The 23,883-nt window shown below is 30.5% G+C and overlaps 2 protein-coding genes across 2 annotated transcripts; both read left to right on the top strand.

Moving 5' to 3' along the window:
- Positions 1 to 1,422: 1,422 nt before the first annotated feature.
- LOC132741747 (baculoviral IAP repeat-containing protein 3-like) lies at positions 1,423 to 3,537 on the top strand. The gene is made up of 5 exons (XM_060730005.1): positions 1,423 to 1,709; positions 2,145 to 2,332; positions 2,531 to 2,681; positions 2,839 to 3,051; positions 3,232 to 3,537. The coding sequence occupies exons 1-5, from the start codon at positions 1,439 to 1,441 to the stop codon at positions 3,426 to 3,428; spliced, it is 1,020 nt and encodes a 339-aa protein (XP_060585988.1). The 5' UTR covers positions 1,423 to 1,438; the 3' UTR covers positions 3,429 to 3,537.
- Positions 3,538 to 14,561: 11,024 nt separating this feature from the next.
- LOC132741743 (toll-like receptor 2 type-1) lies at positions 14,562 to 16,773 on the top strand. Its single transcript, XM_060730001.1, has 2 exons — positions 14,562 to 15,105; positions 15,287 to 16,773. Exons 1-2 carry the CDS (start codon positions 14,562 to 14,564, stop codon positions 16,771 to 16,773), a joined length of 2,031 nt encoding a protein of 676 aa, XP_060585984.1.
- Positions 16,774 to 23,883: the final 7,110 nt, after the last annotated feature.

Below are 23,883 nucleotides of genomic sequence, written 5' to 3'. Positions count from 1 at the left end.
TTTTTACGTTCTTCGTATTGTATAAAAATAGATTTTATTTCACATAAAAGGTAAATGATATAACTGGATATATTCTTAAACCTGTAGCTACCGACAAAATCGAACTAAAATTATTTCCGTATCAAAAATTAAAAAAGTGTGTAACATCACATCCTTTTTTTAAAATTTCGTGTCTCAATAAAATTCAAATGTAATAAAATGCTATGTCAGCATATTGTTTTAATCAGTAAATCTACATTGTACTCGTAGTCTATTTGTCTCTTAGGTATCGTTGTAAACACGCGGGCAGAAGATTATGATTATATGATTTATTAGATATAATTTAAGATATATAATAGATTTAACCAACAGCTATTTTTCTTTCAGATAAAGTTAAAATAGGAATGATTCCTGAAGACAAGGGTGTCCGCAGCAGACGACCGTTTACTTCAATGTGGATATGGTTGATCGTGTTCAACTTTTGCGGCTTTTTGGAAAACCCATATGAAGAAAAGAATGTCATCGCACCTGAATCTTATTCATATATTTCTTACGCATCAAAAAAACAATCGAATATCCTATGGTTAATCTCCGTTCATCGATGTAACGGTAAAACAGGAATATCACAATGTGAAAAAGAAAACACCAGTTTATTCTTGTTCCAAACTTCAAGCGAAAACTTTACAGAAAAAAATACTAAAAGTCATAAAAGTGTTTATATCGTTATTTCTCAAACTTTTCAAAATATATTCAGCAAACAGCGATGCTTGAATAATTTAAAAGTAAATTTATCAGAAAATATCTCATATGGCAAAATATGCAGCAGAAAATTTGCAAGTCGTTTCTGTTGTAACAGCTTGGGTATGGCACCTGAAAGTTTCTTAGCAGTTTTCATAGTAGCCTATGTACTCCTTTCATATAAAAAGTCATACTTTTCGACTCATGATATTAAAGAACAAGAAAAAAGTTCATATGACTTTGTATTTGAATTATTGTGTAAACAAAATCTGAAAATAGATGTCTATCACTTTTCATTGAAAAAATATGTCAATGGAATAGACAAAAAAATTGACAAAAACAGTAAGCACATGGTATATGAATGGGCTAGATTAGAATCTTTTCAGACATTTCCAAAACAGTGTCCAGTCTCAACTCTTCGACTTGCTCAGACAGGGTTTTACTCTACAGGGAAAGGAGTAGAGGTGATTTGTTTCTGTTGTGGATTAAAAAATGAGCACTGGACCGAGAACGAAACTGTGTCAGAATTACATAAACGACTGTCACCACATTGTAAGTTCATAAGAGGTGAAGACACGGAAAATGTTCCAATACATGGAGTAAACGAAGTGAAACGCAACGACACAGAAGGTGCTTGTGGAGGTCCTAATAATGGTCCAGAAAATAGAAGAAATCCTAACCAAGAACACATGAGAAAAGTGGGAAACAAACCAACGATAGCATGCGTTGTAACAAAGAAACAGAACAAATTTCACACAAAATTACACGCGTAAATAATCAGCATCATTCCGTTCTTGAAAATGGAAATGTTCACATAACGTGTGACAATGATATAACAGAAGAGATTCAGTATTTTCCAGGTATACCAAATGAGCAACCAAAACGCCCAGAATATGCTATCAGAAGCGAACGACTGTTATCATTTTCTGCCTGGTCTTTTAGTAATATCGTGAAACCCGAAGCCTTAGCAGAAGCCGGATTTTTCTTTACTGGTAAGGTTTAAACTTTATTCTTTTATTTTGTATATTTCTACATTATTTTAGGATGTCTTCATACACACTTGTTGTATTTAAATGTTTTTTTTTAAATGAAGCAATGCTATTTATGTATAGTAAGAATCCTTTCTTAAAAGCATTCCATGATTATAAATCAATACTAATAACCATAATTCACTATTTTTATTCAAGATACAATGTTCAAGATTTTTAGATTACTTTTTCAACTGTTATCAGCTTTTATCAAAGTAAAATTCATTAATGAGTTGTCTTACGGACTGCTTATCAACATTCCCTCGTTGATTCCAAAATGTCTTATCTGTATTAAATGCTAGGTAGCAAGTACTAATGCAATATTTAAACCTTATAATATGCAAAAGATAGTTTTGTCTTCAATAATATATTTATAAAATCATTTATAATATATATTAGAAATGCAAGATCTGGTGAGATGCTTTTTCTGTGGCGGTGGAATGAAGAACTGGGCGTACGGAGACAATCCTTGGATTGAGCACGCGAGATGGTTCCGGGCATGCGCATACTTAAAACAATGCAAAGGAGAAGATTTTGTTAATTTGTGCCAAATGTCAAGTATGACATTTCCAACACAGAATAATTTTGTAAGTATTTGTAGGTACTTTTTAAAAAGGTTTTTACAAAAATACAAAATGAATAAAACAATGAATTATAACTAGTTTTCTTTAAATTCTAAAAAGATACATGTATTTCCCCTTTTTAGTTACAGAACGGCAATCACCTGATAACTATTGTAAAAACTGTTGACGAGGTGAAACAATTAAATATTTTTATAATTTTAGCAATTGAGAGATTTAGATTCTCATCGAACAACAATTGTAGAAGATCATGAAATTGTAGATCTTAACAGTATTGCAGCCAAACGTGTATTTAAAATGGGATACAGTCAAACACAGATTGAAGACGCTATCCGGCATACTAGGCTTGTAGTAGGTAATACATATTTTATATCATTCTATGTTTATGTTTATTTAATCTAAACTGTTTGATATAGAGAATAAAAAAAGAGTTGTCAGTAAATTATATAAAACTGTTGATTCGAAGTACAATTCTTATTCCATCAATTCATGTATTAATTTCATTATATCAGGTCAATCAGGTGTTCTCAAGGCGCAAACTCTTCTAGAGTATCTCCTAGACAATTGTCATATAAACGCTGACGTCACTAGTTCACTTACATTGGCAGCAGAAGATGATCAAAATAACACACGAAGTACCGAGGAAGATGTACCATTCTCGAGCGAATCAAATACCTCCAATAACACAAATGGTCATACTGCAGTGGAAGCAGAAGACATTGAAGGTATATTTTGTCTAACTATTTTTTTTAACTTTTCCTGAATAATATATTATAAACTTTCCAAATACCATATAGATACAAAATGCAACATAGATACTGAATTCTTGGTTCAGACAACATTAACGATGTAACTTCAATAATTATACATACCAACTCAATATGACTTTTATTATATCATTCCAGAGAGACAGTCATTGAAAGAAGAAAATCGGTTATTGAAAGAACAAATGATGTGTAAAGTTTGTATGGATAAAGATGCAAATACAGTTTTCCTTCCATGTGGACATTTAGTAGCTTGCGTTGATTGTGCGAAAGTGCTGAGAAAATGTGCAGTGTGCCGGAAAATAATTCAAGGGACTGTACGGGCATACCCCGCCTAAAAACATGAAGCATACAATTACGACGCAACATGCTGTAGCAGCAGCCTGAATTTATAAATATTATATTGTGCCAAATGTATCATATCATAATTTAATTAAATGTAAGTTGTATTTATGTTATTTGTTTCTATCATTTTGTATACAACTGTTATAACATAAATTGAAAATGTATTGCGTATTTTTGTTTATCTTGAGCGAATATCTTGGATATCACACTAAGATGTATTTTGCAATATTTTCATGAGAACATAGCGCGAATGAAAATGTATCTGTTTTCTTTCTTTCGTGTGCGATATATAGAATATTTACGTAAACTTACACAAAATGCTGTTAATGATATGCCTTATCAGTAGAATAAGCGTAATTTAAGACTGTTTTCAGTGAAGTACGGTAAACAAAACACATAAAAAAGATGACGCTAAGCTATGAGTGTAAAGTTTCTTTCTCACGGAAATAACGGCTTGACGGGGTTTGAACCCACGCGGCCAGCCTTAGATAACTAGTCCGACGTGTTGACCACTCGACCATTTACATTTAGTAAAAAAAGTTCGGGTGCCGTTAGTTAAAGCAATAATAAAGCCCGGTTTTAAGTAACAAAAGAAATCGTTTAAACCGACATTCCGTGTTAAATTTTTACAACAGTTTTCTACTATTTATGCTTACTTGTTGTAATGTATTAAATAACATTTAATATCAATGTCATTCAATTCAACACATTATTTCACAATATTTTATCATACGCATGTATAAGCTATTTTTATCTACTAGTACTTGTACTTATATTTGTACTTGACGTTTTAACCTTGGCGTAATAAATGTTCCTATTTTCGTCACTTTTTTAAATTGCACAACAGTTTTCTTTAATTTGAATTCGAATTTTTTCTGCAGTACCTTGGTTAAATAAAGACACTTTACGTTTTTTATAAACTTTCCTGCTATACAGTAGTCAAAATTGTTTTTGTTATTAAATCAATTTTGTATTGGGTTTGTCTTATATGCTTATATATAGGTGCATTGTTGTTCTTTATGATTCTGAATTATCATAATTACTGGTTCACATACAGAATAATTATTTGTTTATCAAATGAATAATACAAACATATTCAGTTTTCAAGATTAACATATCACAATGCAATATGAACACGTATTTACCTACTGTTATTTTGCATTGGGTCGTGGCAGTAAGTATAGATAGGAAATACATTGTAGTGGTGTAAAATCAAGGCAATATATTGTATACAACTTGGGTACGTTGAATTAAAAACAGTTTGTTTTTTCAAAACTTTTAAGATTGTTTACGATTAACAGCACGCCTATCTTTGTTATGAAATAATAAAATAAAGTCGGTCAATGTCCTAAATGCTGTATCTACGTGAAAGTCAGTCTCGAGAGGTATATTTGTAAACATCTTGAATGTTTTCTTTTATTTAATGCGTATTTCTATCAGCTACACTCGATTCTTTGGGTGGATATTTTGTTTTTAATAGTGGATTGAGAGCATAATTGAAGAAAATAGCACTGAATTTATGTGTCGTAAAGGTAGTAAAATAAAGAAGAGTATTTTGACTTCCATACAAAATACTAAATAACTGCAATTATAACAATTGCCAAACAGCAAAAGAAGCACAAGATTGTCTACAAAGCCAATTAGTAACTTTTGGAAACAATAACAAAATACCAAACACTACAAAGTTATCATCGGTTTTCATTTTTAATGAATAATTCATTTACCACATAGCCGTGCGGCTTTTGCAAAAAATCCGTTTATCGGACGGCCGTGTATATTCTTTGACGTGACGTCATTTCGGTATACAAACATACTAGCTAAAGACTTCTTAATAATAGCGTTGCACTATACACATTTGGAAATGTTTATGTTTTACTCTTTACAGATCTTATTTGGATATGTGATAAATAGAATATTATATCCGTCCAGCTAATGATCGAATTAAATAGAATAATATTGATATAATCTCACGTATATACTCAGATCGTACATATTTACCGGCATTGTATACATTTTGCATGTACCGGTAAACGCTTTTTTTGTTAATTTGAGAGACCGACAACCATAAATAATGTCAGAATTATATTATAAAGATTAATGATTTGTTTCATAAATTGTCTGCATATTTTCTTGTACACAGCGTACATTTAACTAGAAAGTTGCATTTATTGTAATTTTACACAGGTGTATTTGTTGGTCGCTAATGCATTATGAGTTGTATAATTTTCGTGGTCAATAGCAATTGCTGCCGAAACTTATTAAACAAACTGTTTCAAAGTTATGTTTCATCAAAAGCAACAAACTTATAGCCATTCCATGGTACTTGTCACTTTTCTCAACATTATATGTATAGATTTATCATATTGTTATGTAAACTTTCATAGAACTTAAGCTAAGAATTGTTGATGTTCAGACGTTTGGTTGTTTGACATCGTACTTTGTGTATGGAAATGATCGTTTCCGAACTCATGATAAATTTTTGTACTTCGAACATAGTCCACCAAACAAAAAGTACAGTTGAACATTTTTAGAACCTTTTTTGTTTTTGTTTTCTCAAATTTGGTATACATAGGCCAGAAAACGATTTATTTCATACAGTTTTCATTTATTTTTTGTTTCACATTAATACGGTCACTGACTCGACCAAACTTTATACTTACGTTTCCGAATTTTGAATAGAAATTAAACGGCAGTCGCAGGAATAATTTATGTGAAGTCTATATAAGATATAGCTATAGGATATTTAGGACTGACTCATATACATGTGTTGATGTTTTTTTTACAGTACTGTTATTTGAATATTTGACATTTGAATTTATTAACAGTTTACCACTAATTGAAATAAGTAAATTGTGAACAGTCTTTCTTTTTTTGTGACTCAATTTTTATCTTAAACTGTTATACTTCAAGAAGAGAGGAATTATGTTAACGAAGTGCAACAAAACGACACAGAAGGCGCATGTGGAGGTCCTATTGATGGTCCAGAAAATAGAAGAAATCATCACCAAGAACACAATGAGAGAAGTGATTCAGAATTTCATTAATATCGTGAAACCCGAAGCCTTAGCAGAAGCCGGTTTTTTTTCACTGGTAAGGTAATCATATCATAATTTAATTAAATGTAAGTTGTATTTATGTTATTTGTTTCTATCATTTTGTATTCAACTGTTATAACATAAATTGAAAAAAAATGTATTGTGTATATATTTGTTAATCTTGAGCGAATATGTTGGATATCGCACTAAGATGTGAGTATTTTGCGAAAATAGCAGGAATTAAAATGTATCTTTTTTCTTTCTTTGGTTTGCGATATATAGAATATTAACATAAACTTACACATAATGATGTTAATGATATGCCTTATAAGTAGAATAAGCGTAATTGTTGACTGTTTTCAGTGAGTTATGGTAAAAAGATGACGTCAGACGTTAAACGGACTCGCGCAAACAATTTTTTAAGTACATTGTAATTTATATTTGAAGTCACTTTTTGCGGAATAACTTTTATCAATTTTAGAGATATTATGATATTTGAATCGAAAAATATGACATTTAGAACTAGAAGCAAGTTAACTTTTACGAATATTTACAAATTTACGTAATTATAAAAATTAAAACGTCCGGCAAAACTATATCACCCACACTGTTGGTGATATACTGTGGGTGATTTTATCACTCGACTAAACCAAATAGCTCACTGGTTAGCGTAAAATTAAATGTTATATTGAGCCAAAAGTATCATAAAAGTATTTAATTGGTTGTTATTTTTGTATTGATGATATTTGTTTTAACTTTTTTTATCATTTTTTTCTGTAATTTTGAAATAATTTTCATCCACATTTGGTTGACAATGAATCGCTCTCACAAATTTCATCATCATTTACATATAATATCTTTCGTATTATTATTACAATGTGGACAAAGTGATTAATAATTTATTCGAATTCTTTGCTAAATCTTATAAATGTACTTTTCTGTCCATTTTGTTATGATTTTATTTTTTTATTTGTGTCAGGAAATACGTCCATCTTTAGTCTGGTATTGCTGTTTTACCAATTATCACAGTTTAGAAAGTACAGCAAATTTTAGTACATGAACTTAAATAAAAACTTCTTTTATGTTTATTTGTTTGGTATACAGTTGTATTTAAAAAAAATCAATGCAAACTTAATCCTGTGATACTTTATTTTATTCTTGAAACATTGAGCTATTGTACTATTTAGAGTCATAACAGTATGCACCTCTTTTAATATTTCCAAAAATCGTATTTTCTTATATATATAGTAACGATTTGCATTTTGTTTTAGTTCATACTAATTTATTTTAGTTTGATCGTGTTGGAAGCCATCAGCTTATTGAAACACTTTTGAATATGTTCCTGGAACAAACTAGTACTAAGCTGTGAGTGTTAAGTTTCTTGCTAACGTAAACAACGACTTGTCCCTGAAGGGGTTTGAAGACATGTTGTCAGCAGTCCTTAGATAACTAGTCCGACGCATTAAACATTCGGCCATATAAAATTTAAATCACTATTAAGGAGAAACAGTGTAGGTGTCATTAGTTATAGCAATAAAAAAGCACGATTTCAAGTATCAAAGAAGATGTTTTAGCCAACATTCCGTGTTAAATGTATATATACTAATTATTTAAAATAATTTATACAGTTGACTCCCGGGCGGCTTGACATTTAAAGCACTATTTAAATATTTCAGATTAACATTTTTCTTTTTTTCTGCATATTTTTAATATAAAAGTTGTAGTTCAGACTTGATGTTCAAGTCAGATTTTTTGTTTTGAAATCACATTACAGTTCTGTCCAGTTGAATCTTTCATTTTTATTTTTGTCATTATTATTGATGCAAAGTGTGTAATATTTGTTTTTATGTAAATGTGTAACATTTGAGCGTATTGTTGAATTTGAATATTTTTTAATCGGGATTTAAATCTTTGAGTTATACATGTACTGTAACATCATTTTATATGTACTCATATTTGAGGTAAAAATGAAATGGGACTGATCAAATGTGTGTTAAAAAGTTTCGTTGTAATTCAAATGTCATTTCACTTAGTCAGTTTACATGGAATTTTACGAGGAAATTTACTTGAAATCTTATCATTTTCTTGTATCTTGACATTGCCATTTATTTGTTTAATTCCATGGATTTGACATTTTATGAATGGAAACGAACTAAAATAATTTAAATTCTCATTCATTAATTTACGAATATAACAATTTTGATATTTTGTTTAAAATGGTTATCTTTTTGACATGCTTTTAATTTGTCAAATGCATTTATATGACTTTGTGTAATGTAAACTAGGAGAAACAGTTTGGGTATCGTTATAAAGCATGATTTCAAGTATCCAAAGGGAATTGTTTGACCCGACATTCCGTGTTAAATATATACACAAAAATTACTTACAGGAAAAATGTGGATGTACTAAAAGATGGCCTTTATCAATTACTAGTTAACCTACTTGTGGTTATAAATTTCATCACATTTAATACCAATGCCATTCAAAAGTGGACACACTATTTTACACTATTTTACCATATTGTATACATGCATAAACTATTACCAATAGTTGCGTTATATACCAGTACATGTACGGAATTTTAAACCATGGCGCAATAAATGTTCTCATTTTCATCATATTTTTAAATTGCACAATTTTAATTTTATTTCAAAATTTCCCTGCAGTACATGTACCTTGGTAAAATTAAGTTTTGAAAAGAAGCTTTATACATTTTATATAAAAACTATCCAGCGGCTTAAATTCTTTACTTAAAATTGTTTTTGTTAGGATATATCAATTTTGTATTGCGTTTGACTTACACGCTTATATATGGACGTATTGTAGTTCTTTATGATTATGATTTATCATAAATATCTGGTTTCATACAAAATATTTATTTATTTATAAAATGAATAATAAAAACATGCAGTTTTTTAAAGCTTAACATAGTCACAATACAATAATAAACAATTATTTACCTAATATCATTTTACACATTTTACATTGTGCCGTGACATTCAGTATGAATGGAAAACAAGTCGTGTCCTAGAAAGAAGACACACCCTGAACCCTTATATCAGCTTTTTTTCCAAAACTTAAACGCTTGTTTACGATTTAGAGCATGCCGAAATGTCAAAATTATGTCGGTCAATGCTCTAAATGCTATTATATCTATAAGTCTCGTGGATTATACTTTGTAAACACTTTGTTTAGTTTTATTTAATGCGTTTGATGTTTTTCTAGCCACAAAGCAACAAACGATTATTTGCGACAAATTTCCTAAACCTTAATTGGATATTTTTACATGTACTCCAAGTTAAACATTTAAATCAGAATATCTTTTTTAAATATTTTAGAAAGGTCAAACTTATATCAATAATGTTTAATCAACAGAAGAAAACAGCGCTGAAGTTATGTGTCTTAAATGTAGTAACATTTGGTAACAAAATACCAAAACTATAGAGTTATTATCGGTTTTCATTTTAATGAATATTTGATTTATCACATACCCGTTAGACTTTTGAGACTCCGTAAAATTGGTGTTGCAAGGTCGTACATGGAAATGAGTATTATTTACTCATTACTGATCTATTTTGGATATGTGATTAATAGAATGTAACTTAATTTATTGAACAACTTGCATAAAATGACATTTTGCAAGCCAAAGTGTCGCATAATATAATTTTATACAACTTGTTCATTAACTTCAGTATTGTACCTTCACTCAATAAATTTCCTTTATCTATATACACTAATGATATGCAAACAATTCAATATTAAAAATACCCTTTGTCAACATTGCAATAAACTCATATCTTTTGATCATCTAGGGGAAATACATTTCTCTCATTACTTCTTTATACACATGAGGAAGTGTATTTCCATTCGATATTTAAACTCAACTCAGATTATGTATGTTCCGATACTTAAACAAGTTGTATTAATAATACGATATGAACGAGAGATATTTCAAATGTACTTGTACATTCTAATAACATTCCCAGGCTCAAATTTAACTCCGTTTTATTCCGTTGAATATCATATCACATGTAATATTACAGTACTATATTTTCATGAATACTCCGGTGCTCGCTCGTGTCAGAAATAATATATGAAGAACACAAAGTGTCTTTTAGTTACTGTAACACAGCATCTCTTTCGTCCCTTACAATGTGAGTGAACACATCATATATTTTTCCATGTTATATGGACACAAAACATTGTAAATATCATTAGCGTATTGATGAATACAAACAAACATTTGCCGAAAAAGAGGTTAACAAGAAAAAAGAATTTCATGTCACTCTGTAATAATAAAAATTGACATTGTCCTATTGTTTATGTTTATGTTAAATTTGTACTCATGATACTCACGAGACAGGCATTGCAATCATTTTTTACATTTAGAAATATACATAAAACGAAACAGAATTATCCATATATTCTTACGTATGATCATTAATGTTCATCAGTCAACTTTGTCATTATAAGACCGACCGATGTTTGAAAATGGGAACGAGACGTTATCTGTTTTCGATTACCATACGAGCAAATGGAGCAACAGGTAACAATTATAACAGTTGTCTTTAAACGCAGTAGAATTCTATGAACTTATATAACTTTTACAATATGAACAACTGCGCAAGAAAGAAATAAATTCCATTTAATGAAATAAAAGATATTACAAATGGACGCCATTTGATTTGAACGAACATAACATTGTTAACGTCACAACTTAGTCTCGTCCACGAAAAATGACTTGTTTTTACTGTATCCTCTTCTTGTAATAAAGTATTATAAAGTGCATGGCAAAACTAGAAACATCAAGGCTTTATTATAATGCTTTATTTGGATTCCTCTTGTTTTGTTTCAATCAAACTTTGTTAATGACACGGGAGTTATCAGAATTGCTAGAGCTGCTCGGATATCAATCTAAACAATTTTATCAATATTGGCGCAAAGCACATGCGACAAAGTTCAGATCATGGGCAAAAGAGGAAATGACCATAAAAAAGAAGCAGTGTTTTTCAATGTGTAATCTTTAAACCGATATGGCCTTATTGAGAATTGATTCGCTATTTATGCGAATTATTATAAGACAATTGATATATACTGCTATAAATATGCTGACCTGATAGGAATTTGTGAAAGAAAATTTACGCAAATTTAGGAAATAGAGAGGCGTCATGGAGATGGTTTAAAATTACCTAATGGTGTGTATTCTTAAGTTTTACGTGGGCTGATTAAAAGGAGATAACCAAACTAAATATTGAGCATATCACACTGAGTGTTATTTCCCGTTATAAGATTTGCTTTGCAAAACAGACAAAATACAAAATACATTAAACTTTCGTTTGCGGTACTGTTCAAACATTATACTTAGACCTAAGAACAATAACTGTTAATAGTCCTGCAAATAAAGAGAATTGATGCTGTTCATTACGTACACAGAGAACAACAATAATTACAACATTTTACCGTGACTACGAAATCTTTATCTTTATTTCCAATGGTAGGAATTCATTTATTTAAGTAAGTATTTTTTTTGGATTACCGTCAACCGGACGTACTATACCTTAAAAGAAGGTTCTTCGTTTGAGAACGAAGTAAAAAGTATTGATAAAGTTTACAGCTTGCTATGTTTGTATGTAATGTTATGACTGTGAGAATCTTTAAAAATTGCAAAAAAGCAATACAAATGTAAACATTTAAAACAGAGACAATATATGCATCAAATGGATTCAGATATTCAATGTTATGAATTTTAAAATTTTAATTTGAAAAAAAAGTGATGCAGGTTCCTCAGAGAAACTTCAATCTGGCAATAAATAATATGAGTTTTAATGTGATATTTCGGTGTCTGCGGGCATTCCATGTGAATTGACATTACTAATAGAACATTCTTTCAACATCACGTTATAAATGCATTTTGATATTATTACAAGCTTTTCGAGCAATATCTTTCATTTTTTAGGCAGAATAAAAGAATGCAAATAATACGTTACAGTTAAGACATACGTTGAGATTAATGATTCGTTGCGACAATGTATACATTAAGACAAATCATGAGAAAGTATATAATATCCATCAGAACATATTATTTGCTACACCCGAGGGGAACAGAACCCGAGGTTAAACCTGTGCAGACACATCGCATCGAAAATCATACATGAACTGAACAATTGTGGCAACAGATCAAGCGGCAATCCATTAAAAAGCATATATTATATTTATATATTTTCATCTTAAAACCATTTGTCTTTAGCCAATGCGTAATGACACGTTCATGGACGTATATCGCCATGCATTACATGTATACGGCGAAAAATTACATATGCCTAACGTATATCAGCGTCTACAAGTAAGTGTGTTATTTTGCACGTTCGGATACTTTATTATCATCCGCTATCATGTGACAGCCTCCTTTAGAATGCAAAATCCAAACTCAATTATGCGTCTGTAGACAAATGCAGCAACGTTGTTGAATAAAATAATTACACCCATTTTCTGAAAGGAAATAGTCGACACAATCAGTGTCTGATTCAATGTTAATAATTTTTGAAAAATACCAGAATAGATAATTCATGCGCACAAATTGTAAATATTGTGAATATTTTCAACAAATATATCAAATTCATATCGTACTCCATCTAGCTATAGAGTAATGGGTGAAGAAAATCACACCAATTACTCATTGTTCTTGAAGTTACAAATTTTTGTCAATATATAAAAAAAGAAGAAAAATACAGAGGTCATTATACATTTTTGAGAACATAACTGATCTATTGGTCTCGTACACAGCTGCCAATCCTATATCACACTCGGCAAGCGCCACGTCCGATAAAATATAGGTTTATAGCTTTGCACTTGTGAAATAAAATTCAGAATGGAATTCAATAATGTTTAATAACCTCATAATACATAACCTCCTACAGAGATTGATTATATATAAAATCGTGGCATATATAATGATAAAAATGCGGAAGTGTAACTAATATATATAAAAATACCCGTTTCACTGTTGAAATTATAAAATGACCAATCACAAAGAAGAAATTGTTACTTTTTTGTATTAAGTATGTTAGATAATTCTTCTAATAGATATAAATATCATTACCTACAGAACCTTATTTGTGTATTTATCAAAATTTTAGATAATACTTTACATTTCAAGGCAATGTGCAATTTAGGTTTCTATATTATATATTGATGTTTAAACGGCACATACTTACCTTTAGAATTTAATTTAATTGATCAATTTTAATATTTTATATATCAGTATTAGTTGTTACAAATACATGATGTGATCTAAATGTAAGACAACTTTACATTAATCTCTCATAACCAAGATGTTCAAATGAAACAAAGAGAAGATTGCTTTACAATATATCAATCCTTTACATAATCCGACAAATTATTAAGTTCTTATTAATTTTTAGATGTTGCTTAAAATCTAAACAATTTGTACATACATTCACAATGTTTGTATTTTCTAATAGTAATACTACATGCAGTTTTATATAAGAAAAACTCTAGCAGTAATTTTACGTGATTGAATAATTAAGAGAATATAATAAAATATTCCGATACTGCCAATGCTTCATTCATAAGTTACTGTTTCATAAACAATTTAAAATGTAACACAAGTGCATAAACTATTCTTTTTTATTTTAAAGTAAACCTTCAACTTGAAAGGAAAGACAGCACATTAGTGATTTCAAAAAATTGCTTGATTATTAAATGAACGGCAACAATTAATAAAATTATCTTAAATCAATTAGCAGTATGTAGCTCTTTTTCGAAAACATTGTGTATATAGAATAAAATATAATACCAAAGTTTTATTCCACGAGTCATTCGCACGACTGACTAAGGAAGGAATTTTGATTACGATCAATTAGCGATCTTTCTGATTTGAAGGACCCTGATCAATCAGATTTGGTATACATAATTGACTTATAACATGTTCGCAGTCATTCGGGTAATATACTTTATCGTGACAGGATAGGAATATATCATCAAATTTTCACCTTGCTTTACTTTAATGACCGATAACATGTAAAACTTAATGTCAAGTTTATCAACTAAATTAAATTTGTAAATATAAAAATGGATGTGCCTTGGAAGTACTTTGTTTATATTTTGATAGTATCTCATATCAATCTGAGTATTTTCTATGTTGATGTTTATGGTATTTTTGCATCAGAGTCTGAGCACTGCATTAGCAGAAATTCTGAAATAACTTGCAATTATATACCGGCGGATATTCCAGATGGTACCATGTCAGTTAACCTCAGAAACATATCGGATAGAAAATTGAGGAAAGGATTATTTTCAACATATAAATGGGGACAAATAAAAAACCTGGAAATCTCTGCAAGTACTGACTGGCTTGTAGAACATGACACAGTTAGAATTTTCGATTCGTTTTGTTTCTTCGGATTAAAAAGTTTGGAAATGTTACGTATAGGAATAGCAGAGAATATAACATTAGCATCTGACTCATTAATTGGACTAAAAAATCTAAAACATTTAGATTTGACTGGTTGCCGGCGGTTATACTTGGAAGAGGTTCTGAATGCGATTGACGACAATAATGATGTAGCAAACTTGCAGAGTCTAAACCTAGCTCTTCTTAATAGTTACCGAGCCGGTATGACTTTTGATGAGCGATTTTTCAAAATAGTGTCCGACAAAAAAGTAAGAATGCTTGACATAAGTTCTACTCAAATTCAATATATCAATACGACATCTTTCTTTAAGCATTGTTTTTACTTGGAATATATCAATATATCAAGTGCAAGGGTAAATGATTTTGATGTTTTTACGAACAGAACGGTCATGTCCAAATCTCAAATCCATTGATACCAGTTATGTAGTATTTCCATCTAAAGTGATGCCTATAAACGGACAATCAAAAATAGTTGAACAAAATGCAAATGTAGCCATGAATTTTAATTGGATAAGGTCAATACGTTTTCTGCAAAATATCCGTAGTTTAAATCTGACAAGTGTTTTACCAAAATGGATAACGTATTCCATTGACAACGTAACCATGAATGTGTTTGGAGCCAATAGATTTAAGTTAGAAGTCCTAAGAATTGGTAACAACAGTTTCGAGAGAATCGATCTAAAACTCAATATACCGGGCTGTCCTTTTGTGAAATTAGATTTCTCGGGATGTAATGTACGTTATCTCCACCCGAAAGCCATTTCAAGTTTTCGATTATTATCAGACATTGATCTTTCTAGAAACAAACTAAGCAGCATGATGGTAGAAGATTACAACTTGTTCGAAAATATTTTCAAAAATCTAACCAATCTACAGTCTATACGTTTGTCTTTTAATGAATTAACAGGACTGCCAAAATACATTTTCGCATATAATTTAAAACTTGAATTAATAGACTTATCAGATAATCTGATAACTAAACTGTCATTTGAGGTAAAACACTTGAAGCTACTCAGGATATTAGATGTCAGGAAAAATAGGTTACAAGTCATTGATACTGCCACGTTTAATACATTTGATAATGTTAAATTTCTACTACAAGGTAATCCAATTCAGTGTTCTAAATGTTGGTCACTTGCTTTTATTAACTGGCTCAAGAACTCCGCATATAATTCAGACATTAAATGTGAAAACAAGGACTCTAAGGAAGTATTTATTAATGATAACACCATAGGTGAATTACAAGAGATATGTAATAGAGCAAAAATCATAATCGTAGTATGTAGTGCATCTGTTCTTGCATTAGTGTTAGTGGTAGCAATTATATTAAAAATGAGGAGATACAAACAACAACGACAATATCAACTTGAAATGGAGGATCGCATTGCTCTCATTAGAGAGGGGGCTGACGATAACAAATTTGTCGTGTTTCTTTCATACAGCAGTAACGACGATGATTTTGTCAACAGATATATTTTCAATCAGATAAATGAGAACCTTAAGCAAAAGGTAGGGAAAGACCATAACCTTGTTTGTATAGGAGACAAACATTTTGAAATCGGCAAACCAATTCCAGAGCAAATATCAAGGTTTCTTCATAAATCATCTGTAGTGGTGATTCTTTTAACCGATCATTACAGCCAAAGTGTTCATTGCCGAAATGAATTCGATCAAGCAACCTTGTTGGAAAAGCCTATCGTATTAATGGTAAAGGATGAAATTAATAGAGAGTTGATGAATCATCAAATGAGGGATTTATACGAACACAGAACGCGCATTTTGTTTGCGCAAGAAAATGGCGAGTATGTACTGAAAACGTCCTGGGAGAATGTGTGTACATCTATCATCGAGCTTGTTAATATTGGATAGACATGGATATTTAAATTCTAAATTCGATAGTCTTTAATGCGTGCGATGTTTGTTAATCATTGCAGTGTTGAAATTTATATGTTTACTTTTTATCGAAGATTAAAACATATTTTTACCAGATATTTTTATCCCTGATGCACTCCCACGCGTTAGAGAAGAGAATGTGACGGAAGGAGAATGTATGTGTATCACCTTCCAATCAACAATTACTCTCTAGGATAGATGCCGTAATTTTGCTACGGCTTTAAAACGTTGAAGTGTATATCGCATTGGTAACAGGTTTTAATGATGATTCTAATATCTGAACAACCCCACAAGACCGGTGCTTAAAGTGACATTATATTATTTTTTTCTTTGCTGTGAAGTTGAGCTTAATGAGCTTTATATATAAGATTCACTATTTCAATGTTCAGTGTTAAAAAAATTGCATGTGGAGAAGTTTGCAATTATTTGTGGAGAAAAAATTGTAATGCTGTTGGATGTGGGAAAACTCATTAAACGAACAAAAATAAATCAAGAAATTATTTAGTACTTAAAATATTGAATAAAATTTGTCACACTTTTATCAAAAAAATATAGAAAAACATGTTGTTATTTATCCAATAATTATTATGAGTTTGTAGTGAAAATATATTTCATTTCAAGATCTTCCCTTGGGATTGTGAAGAAGGACATTTACTTTGGTATCAGCTGATCAAATTTCACATTTTCAAATTAAGCAATTATTTCAATTTTAACTATTCAATACAATTAACTAGACTAAAGTCTTGTTAAATAATGTCCATACATATATATGTCCTTACAGCAAGCATTTACAAAATGTAAAATATTGAATTGTCTTTTGTGTGTGTACAATTATATCATGTAATATGCTTCAAATACTGAACAAGTTTTGGCTTGTGAAATAATAGTTGATTTTATAAAGTTTTCCTATCAAATATATATATGGCAAGAGTATATATATTGTTGATATATACCATAAGATAAGGTTATTGAGATTACAAATAATATTTAACAGTTCGTTCATGCGGCTATTTTAAGGGTACTCACGGAATTTTTGTTATTATTGCATTTAGTTTCATTATCATTATTGAATATCATCATCACCATCTTCAAATATAACCTTTTCAAATGGTTCAAAAATTATTTCTATAATAGCTTCACAGCAAAATAAGGGTATATTAATTTACATTTCGAAGTTATGATGATGGTTGTGTTGATGGAGGCGACGAAGGCGATGATGACGACAAAGGTGATGCATCAGGCGTCACAAGATGTTTCTGTTGTTTATCGTAATGAAACAAAACTTATAAAGTATATTTATTCAGTTAAAAAAATTAATCATGATATATTTTGTTATCTCTTTGAATTTACACACTAAAAAGAGAATATTATTATCTTCATATGTTTTAGTTTTTGCTTTTATAATATTAAGTAAACTTTAAGAATTGATAGGGTTTTTAAATAACGGCGTCTATAAGGTTAAAAAATAGAAATTCTGAATATGAGATTTTGGATTAATTTAATAAAATTGATGCAATGTTCACACATTGAGTGAATTAAAGAGTCAATTATATCAAAATGGAAAATTTTTTTTCTGGAAGTTTTATCGATTTCAGTTATAAATTAATTTGTTGTTTCATAAGCTGTTTAATGCTAGAAATTGTGTGTTTCACCCTTATTTGTGTAGTTACTTTTTGTGTAGAAAATAAAAGATGCAGAAAAACATGTCACTATTGTTTTTATTTCTAAAAATTAAAATATGATTTTACATTTTGTGCTCTTGTAGCTAAGTGTTCTTAAAGCATTATGATTTGAATATGCAGAACAGACTTTTATTGCAGTTTTGGTTTTAAATTATTTGTTGTTAATAGTTATATGTAATTCTTATGACACATTATATCAAATATGACACACTGAGTGGTGTCATCTGTCGGGTTTTATATGAACTAATACACTTCTCATTGTCAAATTCTTAACATTTTAAAGTTAAAATAAGCTTTTAATTTATCAATGCAAAATACATTTGACATTTAAAAGAATTTGACTTGTGTTTCTCCCCTTTTTGTGACCAAAACTAGATTGTTTTCTGTAGGAATTCGTCTGTCATTATTATAAGTCTTATTAAATCTTTTAAAAGGGTTGTTTCATGCTTTACATGTTCATTTGTTTTTAAGCATTTGAAAAATAAACGTATCTTTTCTTTCAATTTGTTCATTTATTATAGACGTCATCACGGTTAATGACGTCAGTATAAAGATTGCATAGAAAAATAGTAGGCAAGTATTGATTATCACACAGCTATGTGATTGTTCTTTTACAAAAACTAACACCTATGAGGAACAGGTTGGACAATAAGTTAGCAGTTAAATTGGCATAGAGGGAAGGGCATTGTAACACTAAACTTACCCAAAATGTAAACAATGAAAGTCAATATTGATATTTAAATACACCAATGGATATCTTTGAAAAAGAGTGAAAGCAAGCACGTTCTAATGTTAGAAGTGCAATGAATATGTTTCTTTCAGTTCAAACGGCAGGTTTATTAAAGGGATACCCAGGCAAATATACTTACACTTACACTAAAATGAAGTTTTTAAAAGTGATTAAAAGTCCCAGCATGATTTTTTTTCTGTATAGATACTTTATAATGTGAGTTTAAAACGTAAATAAGTCTACATATGTTAAACGAAATGACGACGCAAACAGAACTAAGGAGTAATTTTAAAACAAGTCATTTGACAATTACAATCCCTAGAAGTAAAAAAAAAAAAAAAAATATTGTGGATATTGTAAGATTAAAACAAGCCTAAGTCGCTCATTTGACAGGTTCTTTTACGTTTTTATAGTTCACGGTGATAACTATCGTTAAATCTAAATGCTCTAACCTGTCAGGTTAGGAAACTAACATTTTTTTTCTTTATATGGGGAAAAATTTTGTTCCCTAGACTGCTTAGTCTATTCATTTCGATGACATTTACAGAATATTGGATAGAAAATTAAAATCTAAAATTTGAAAATTTTGCCTGTGTCTCCCTTTAATGTACCAAAAGTTTGAAAAAAAAAACGGGTTCCCAAAAGAACACCCGGTTTGATTGAGACTCTTCATGGACGGTACTGGAAAGAGTAAGCAACAAATATACATCTCTAGCATCGATGTAAGCAAAATTCAAGTTCATGAAACGGATTGATAAAAATTTATTGATTCTGTATGCATTAAGATGTTATATGTAATAGTTGGGGACTGATGACTATGGCTCTAATACTGTTGACTAAGGTTTTCTTTGCTTGCGCATCAAAGTACTAAACAATCCGTAAACTCTACACACTTATTCATATATTTGCATGTACTGTAAAAGATATCTATAATGTTTATGCATAAATTATTTTGTAACTTACATTGACCACGTGCTCTTTATTGAAATATTTTGGTTTTTATTGCCGGTATCCAGTTTTCCAAATGTACCATAAAGTACCACTGAGAACATTTTACAAGTTATTTGGTATATAAAGTGTGTTATTTTAAAATATCTATGTTTATGTCATGATGTCAAGATAAATCTAGATACATTATTCGTTTAAACCAATTTTTATTGATGCAATCAATTTCTGAAGAGTACTTTGCATTTTCACAAAAAAAAAACAAACAAACCCAAAGCTGTTTACATGTCAACGAGTAGTACAGAACGAACAAGGTTTAGCATTTTAATATCCACTGGTTACGCATCTCTTTTCTGTTTTTAAAAAAATTGATAATACTCTTTTGTTTTCCTTTCAAAGAAAGAAATTTTGAATAATTTCATTACAATTATAAATACATTTACACTTGCACACAAGAACGTAAATGACATAATTACGTGTGGTGATGCAACATATTGTAATCACCACATTACAAAGAACCCAATGTCCAGGATCAAATAACTCAATGATTATGCTCGTGCGCACCGGTCAGCCTTGGTTAAAGCTTATTTAGAGAAGCAGAGAATTTCGATTTTGCTACATCCCACTAATAGTACTGGCCTCTCTCCTGACTTTTGGTTATTTCCATTCGGCCAAGGATGCCCATCCCCCTTGCTGTCGATGCTTGGACGATATTCACCATTTTATTAACTCTAATATCGATCTCAAGGTTGGCTCGAAATCCAACGCAAATGGGATATTGAATTTTGATATGCGATTTTTATTCTAAAATCTAATTCTTAGAGATAATCAAAGATCTGCTTATTGAAAAAAAGATAAAAATAACATACAATAAAGTGAAATTCAATATAATGTATATAATTATTCTTCAAAAGCAATTTTCAAACATAATAGTATATGTTATATACATTTTAATAAACGTTAAAATTTGCATTCATTTTTTATTGAAAGAACTCGCTTAAACTTTTTCGAAAATAAATTTGCAATTAACTCCCTTTATTTACATTTAATTTTAAATTCGGTAATATCTTCACACATAATGCTTTTTGAAACTTACAATATTAATAAATCTTTATTTGAGCATCCTATCGGATTAATGATACAAAACCATAAAAAATGCGTTACAGGGACCGTTAATTTTCCATAATAACTTAATATCAACGAAAGACTGACATCCGTACTTAACCATAATATTGCTGAATAAGTGTAATACTTTGTATTACTTCTGAATAGTCCACTTATAAATTCAAAGGTTTTAAACATCAAAATGAGGAGTTTGGTTCAACTTCAAGAATCTGAAGACTTTCCTGGCTCTTACTAAACACTGAAACCACTTTTTTCCAACGCCACCACCTGCCCTGGGTAAGCATAAAGTGTGTATTATTCAATTCCGTATTTGTAACATTTACTCGTAAACCATGTGCACTTACCTGCACCTTCAAATGGTACTCCAACAACGAAATATTATTCAAACGAATTTAAATCCTTAAATTTCTGAATTTCCTAAATTGACTAGTCGTCTAGATTCCATTAATAGTTTGTCCATTTTTACTCAGATCACTAAACCAATATCACAAAACTAAAATATTGTGTATGTCTTTGTTTGTTTTTTTCAATTTACACCTTTTCCCAACAGTATTTCAGTCATATAGGCGGGTAGTTTCCTAACCATCGTTCCTGGAGAGTTACACCATTACTAGACTACCTCCCTCCGCGCTAAACTACCAAAGCATCTCAGTGGATCGAACCCACGCCAGAGTTGCATATGTCAGTCAATGTGTCCTCCGTTTGCTTTGATTACAGCTAGACGTTGTGCACTCATAAACAGATCTAATTCCAAAAATAGGCTATAAGAATGTTCACCAACTCTTGAACAAATAAATCTGTTTCAGCTGCAGCTTCTGTTGGCTTGTTAAGCGATTTTGACTTCTGAAAAATATGATAAACAAGATCATCAAGGAAAGGCGGAGCTCAACGAACGCAGCCCCTGAATTCACGCCGACTGAACTCATCTAAAATGTTGCCTACAGATTCGAAGAACACGGAAGAATAGTTCCTTTCTCTTGTTCTAAGAGTGTTCTTGTGGCTTCTGCAGTTTGACATGTATCTCTGTCCGTCATGCATGAGAATCATTCCACTTGAACATTTGGAGAGTTAAATTGGGACGCAGAATATTAACCTGATACCGGACTACAATAAATTATCACGAACTATAACGACTTGTGTTTTTAGGTATAATGAAAAGAATCATAAAGATTCGCCGCAAAACTGATCCAGTTATACCAGGCAAGAATCTGTGTATCTTAAACTGTACTCGGCCGCCATTATCATGATAATAAAACAACAAAAAATGAAGTAGTATGCACTAGTTATATCTAGATTTAATGAGGTGGGTCATCCTCAGGTATTCTACGTACACAAAAGTACTAAAGTTTTTGCCTTTTGCCATAGAGACGTAGAAATTTCTATGACAAGGATATGGCAATGCAAATTAAGTATTTAATTATAGATGTGAGTCACCTTATGATCCATGCCGGTGGATTTCTTTCTTTGTTATATCCACTTTAGCATCACGTCATTTACAGGACTTTCCATAGTGCGGAAGAGTTTTGCTTATGAAAGTCAAATTAAATTCAAAATTGGATGTCATACATTTAGAATCACTCTACTTTAAACTGAATTAGCATGATTTATTTTAAAATACTTATCCAGATGTACGAAAGTAATACCATGTAGGTTCTCATTTTATCATTAAAACGTATTTTGTTCTGTCGATGCTTGATGGGTATTTCACCTATGTAGTCTTAGTGGAGGAAACAAAAATATATAGTCAAACTTAGTTCGCTCGAACCCGGAGGGGCGTGCACATTTGTTCGAGAGATCGGTAGTTAGAGCAAACCGCAGTTGAGTTTTTATCATGTATCGTACTTTTTGGAGACAAAGGCGTGGAGATTATCCTGGTCATACGATAAAATGATACAAATTACTTAGCCCTAAATAAGGGAAACACAACTATATATCTGCTTAAGAAAGTTGAGAAACTGGGAACAAGGTGTAATTTATGAGACATTTTGATATGATACTGCTGAATATCTGTGACCGCTGATTCAAATGTTTCTGTAGATGATAGCCTATATCACCTGTTTTTCCTTTGCAGAAACTCAAGACCAACATTATATCAATATTTTTATGCAAAGGATGATCCTACTGAAATTCATTATGATTTACAACCTTACTGAATAATAAAAAATGCTAAAACGTGATGTGACTTAGCGCATGGGACACAATGACAGTAACAAAAGTTATCATAAAAAATTTATCACAAGAACTCCAAGACATTTTAAAAAATCGGGTATAGTTTGTTAGACGGGGCTTTATGTTTGCAATTATGCATTAAATTTAGCTAGTTACAGGTCAATACGTGCGAATCGACAAATAATTTGGAAATGTTACTAAAAACTAGCAAGAGGCTTAATTAAGCACCTATAACTTACTTTTAAAGATGAAAATTTCCATTTTTGACGGGCGTTTTTTTAGTATAATTATACAAAAGTTTTCCGACGAACCCCGTGACAGTCATCACAAGGACTTCTGACAAGTTTTCAGACATCCACTACACTTATCAATTGCCTCTCAATTATATGCTCTTGTGTTAAATGTCCTTTTTATAAAATGTTGTAATATCTTCCT

The sequence above is a fragment of the Ruditapes philippinarum genome, unplaced genomic scaffold, assembly GCF_026571515.1.
Source record: "Ruditapes philippinarum isolate M1 unplaced genomic scaffold, ASM2657151v2 ctg1455_1_1_1_1, whole genome shotgun sequence".
Classification (NCBI taxonomy): Eukaryota; Metazoa; Mollusca; class Bivalvia; order Venerida; family Veneridae; genus Ruditapes; species Ruditapes philippinarum.
This window is presented reverse-complemented; position numbering and strand designations above follow the sequence as displayed.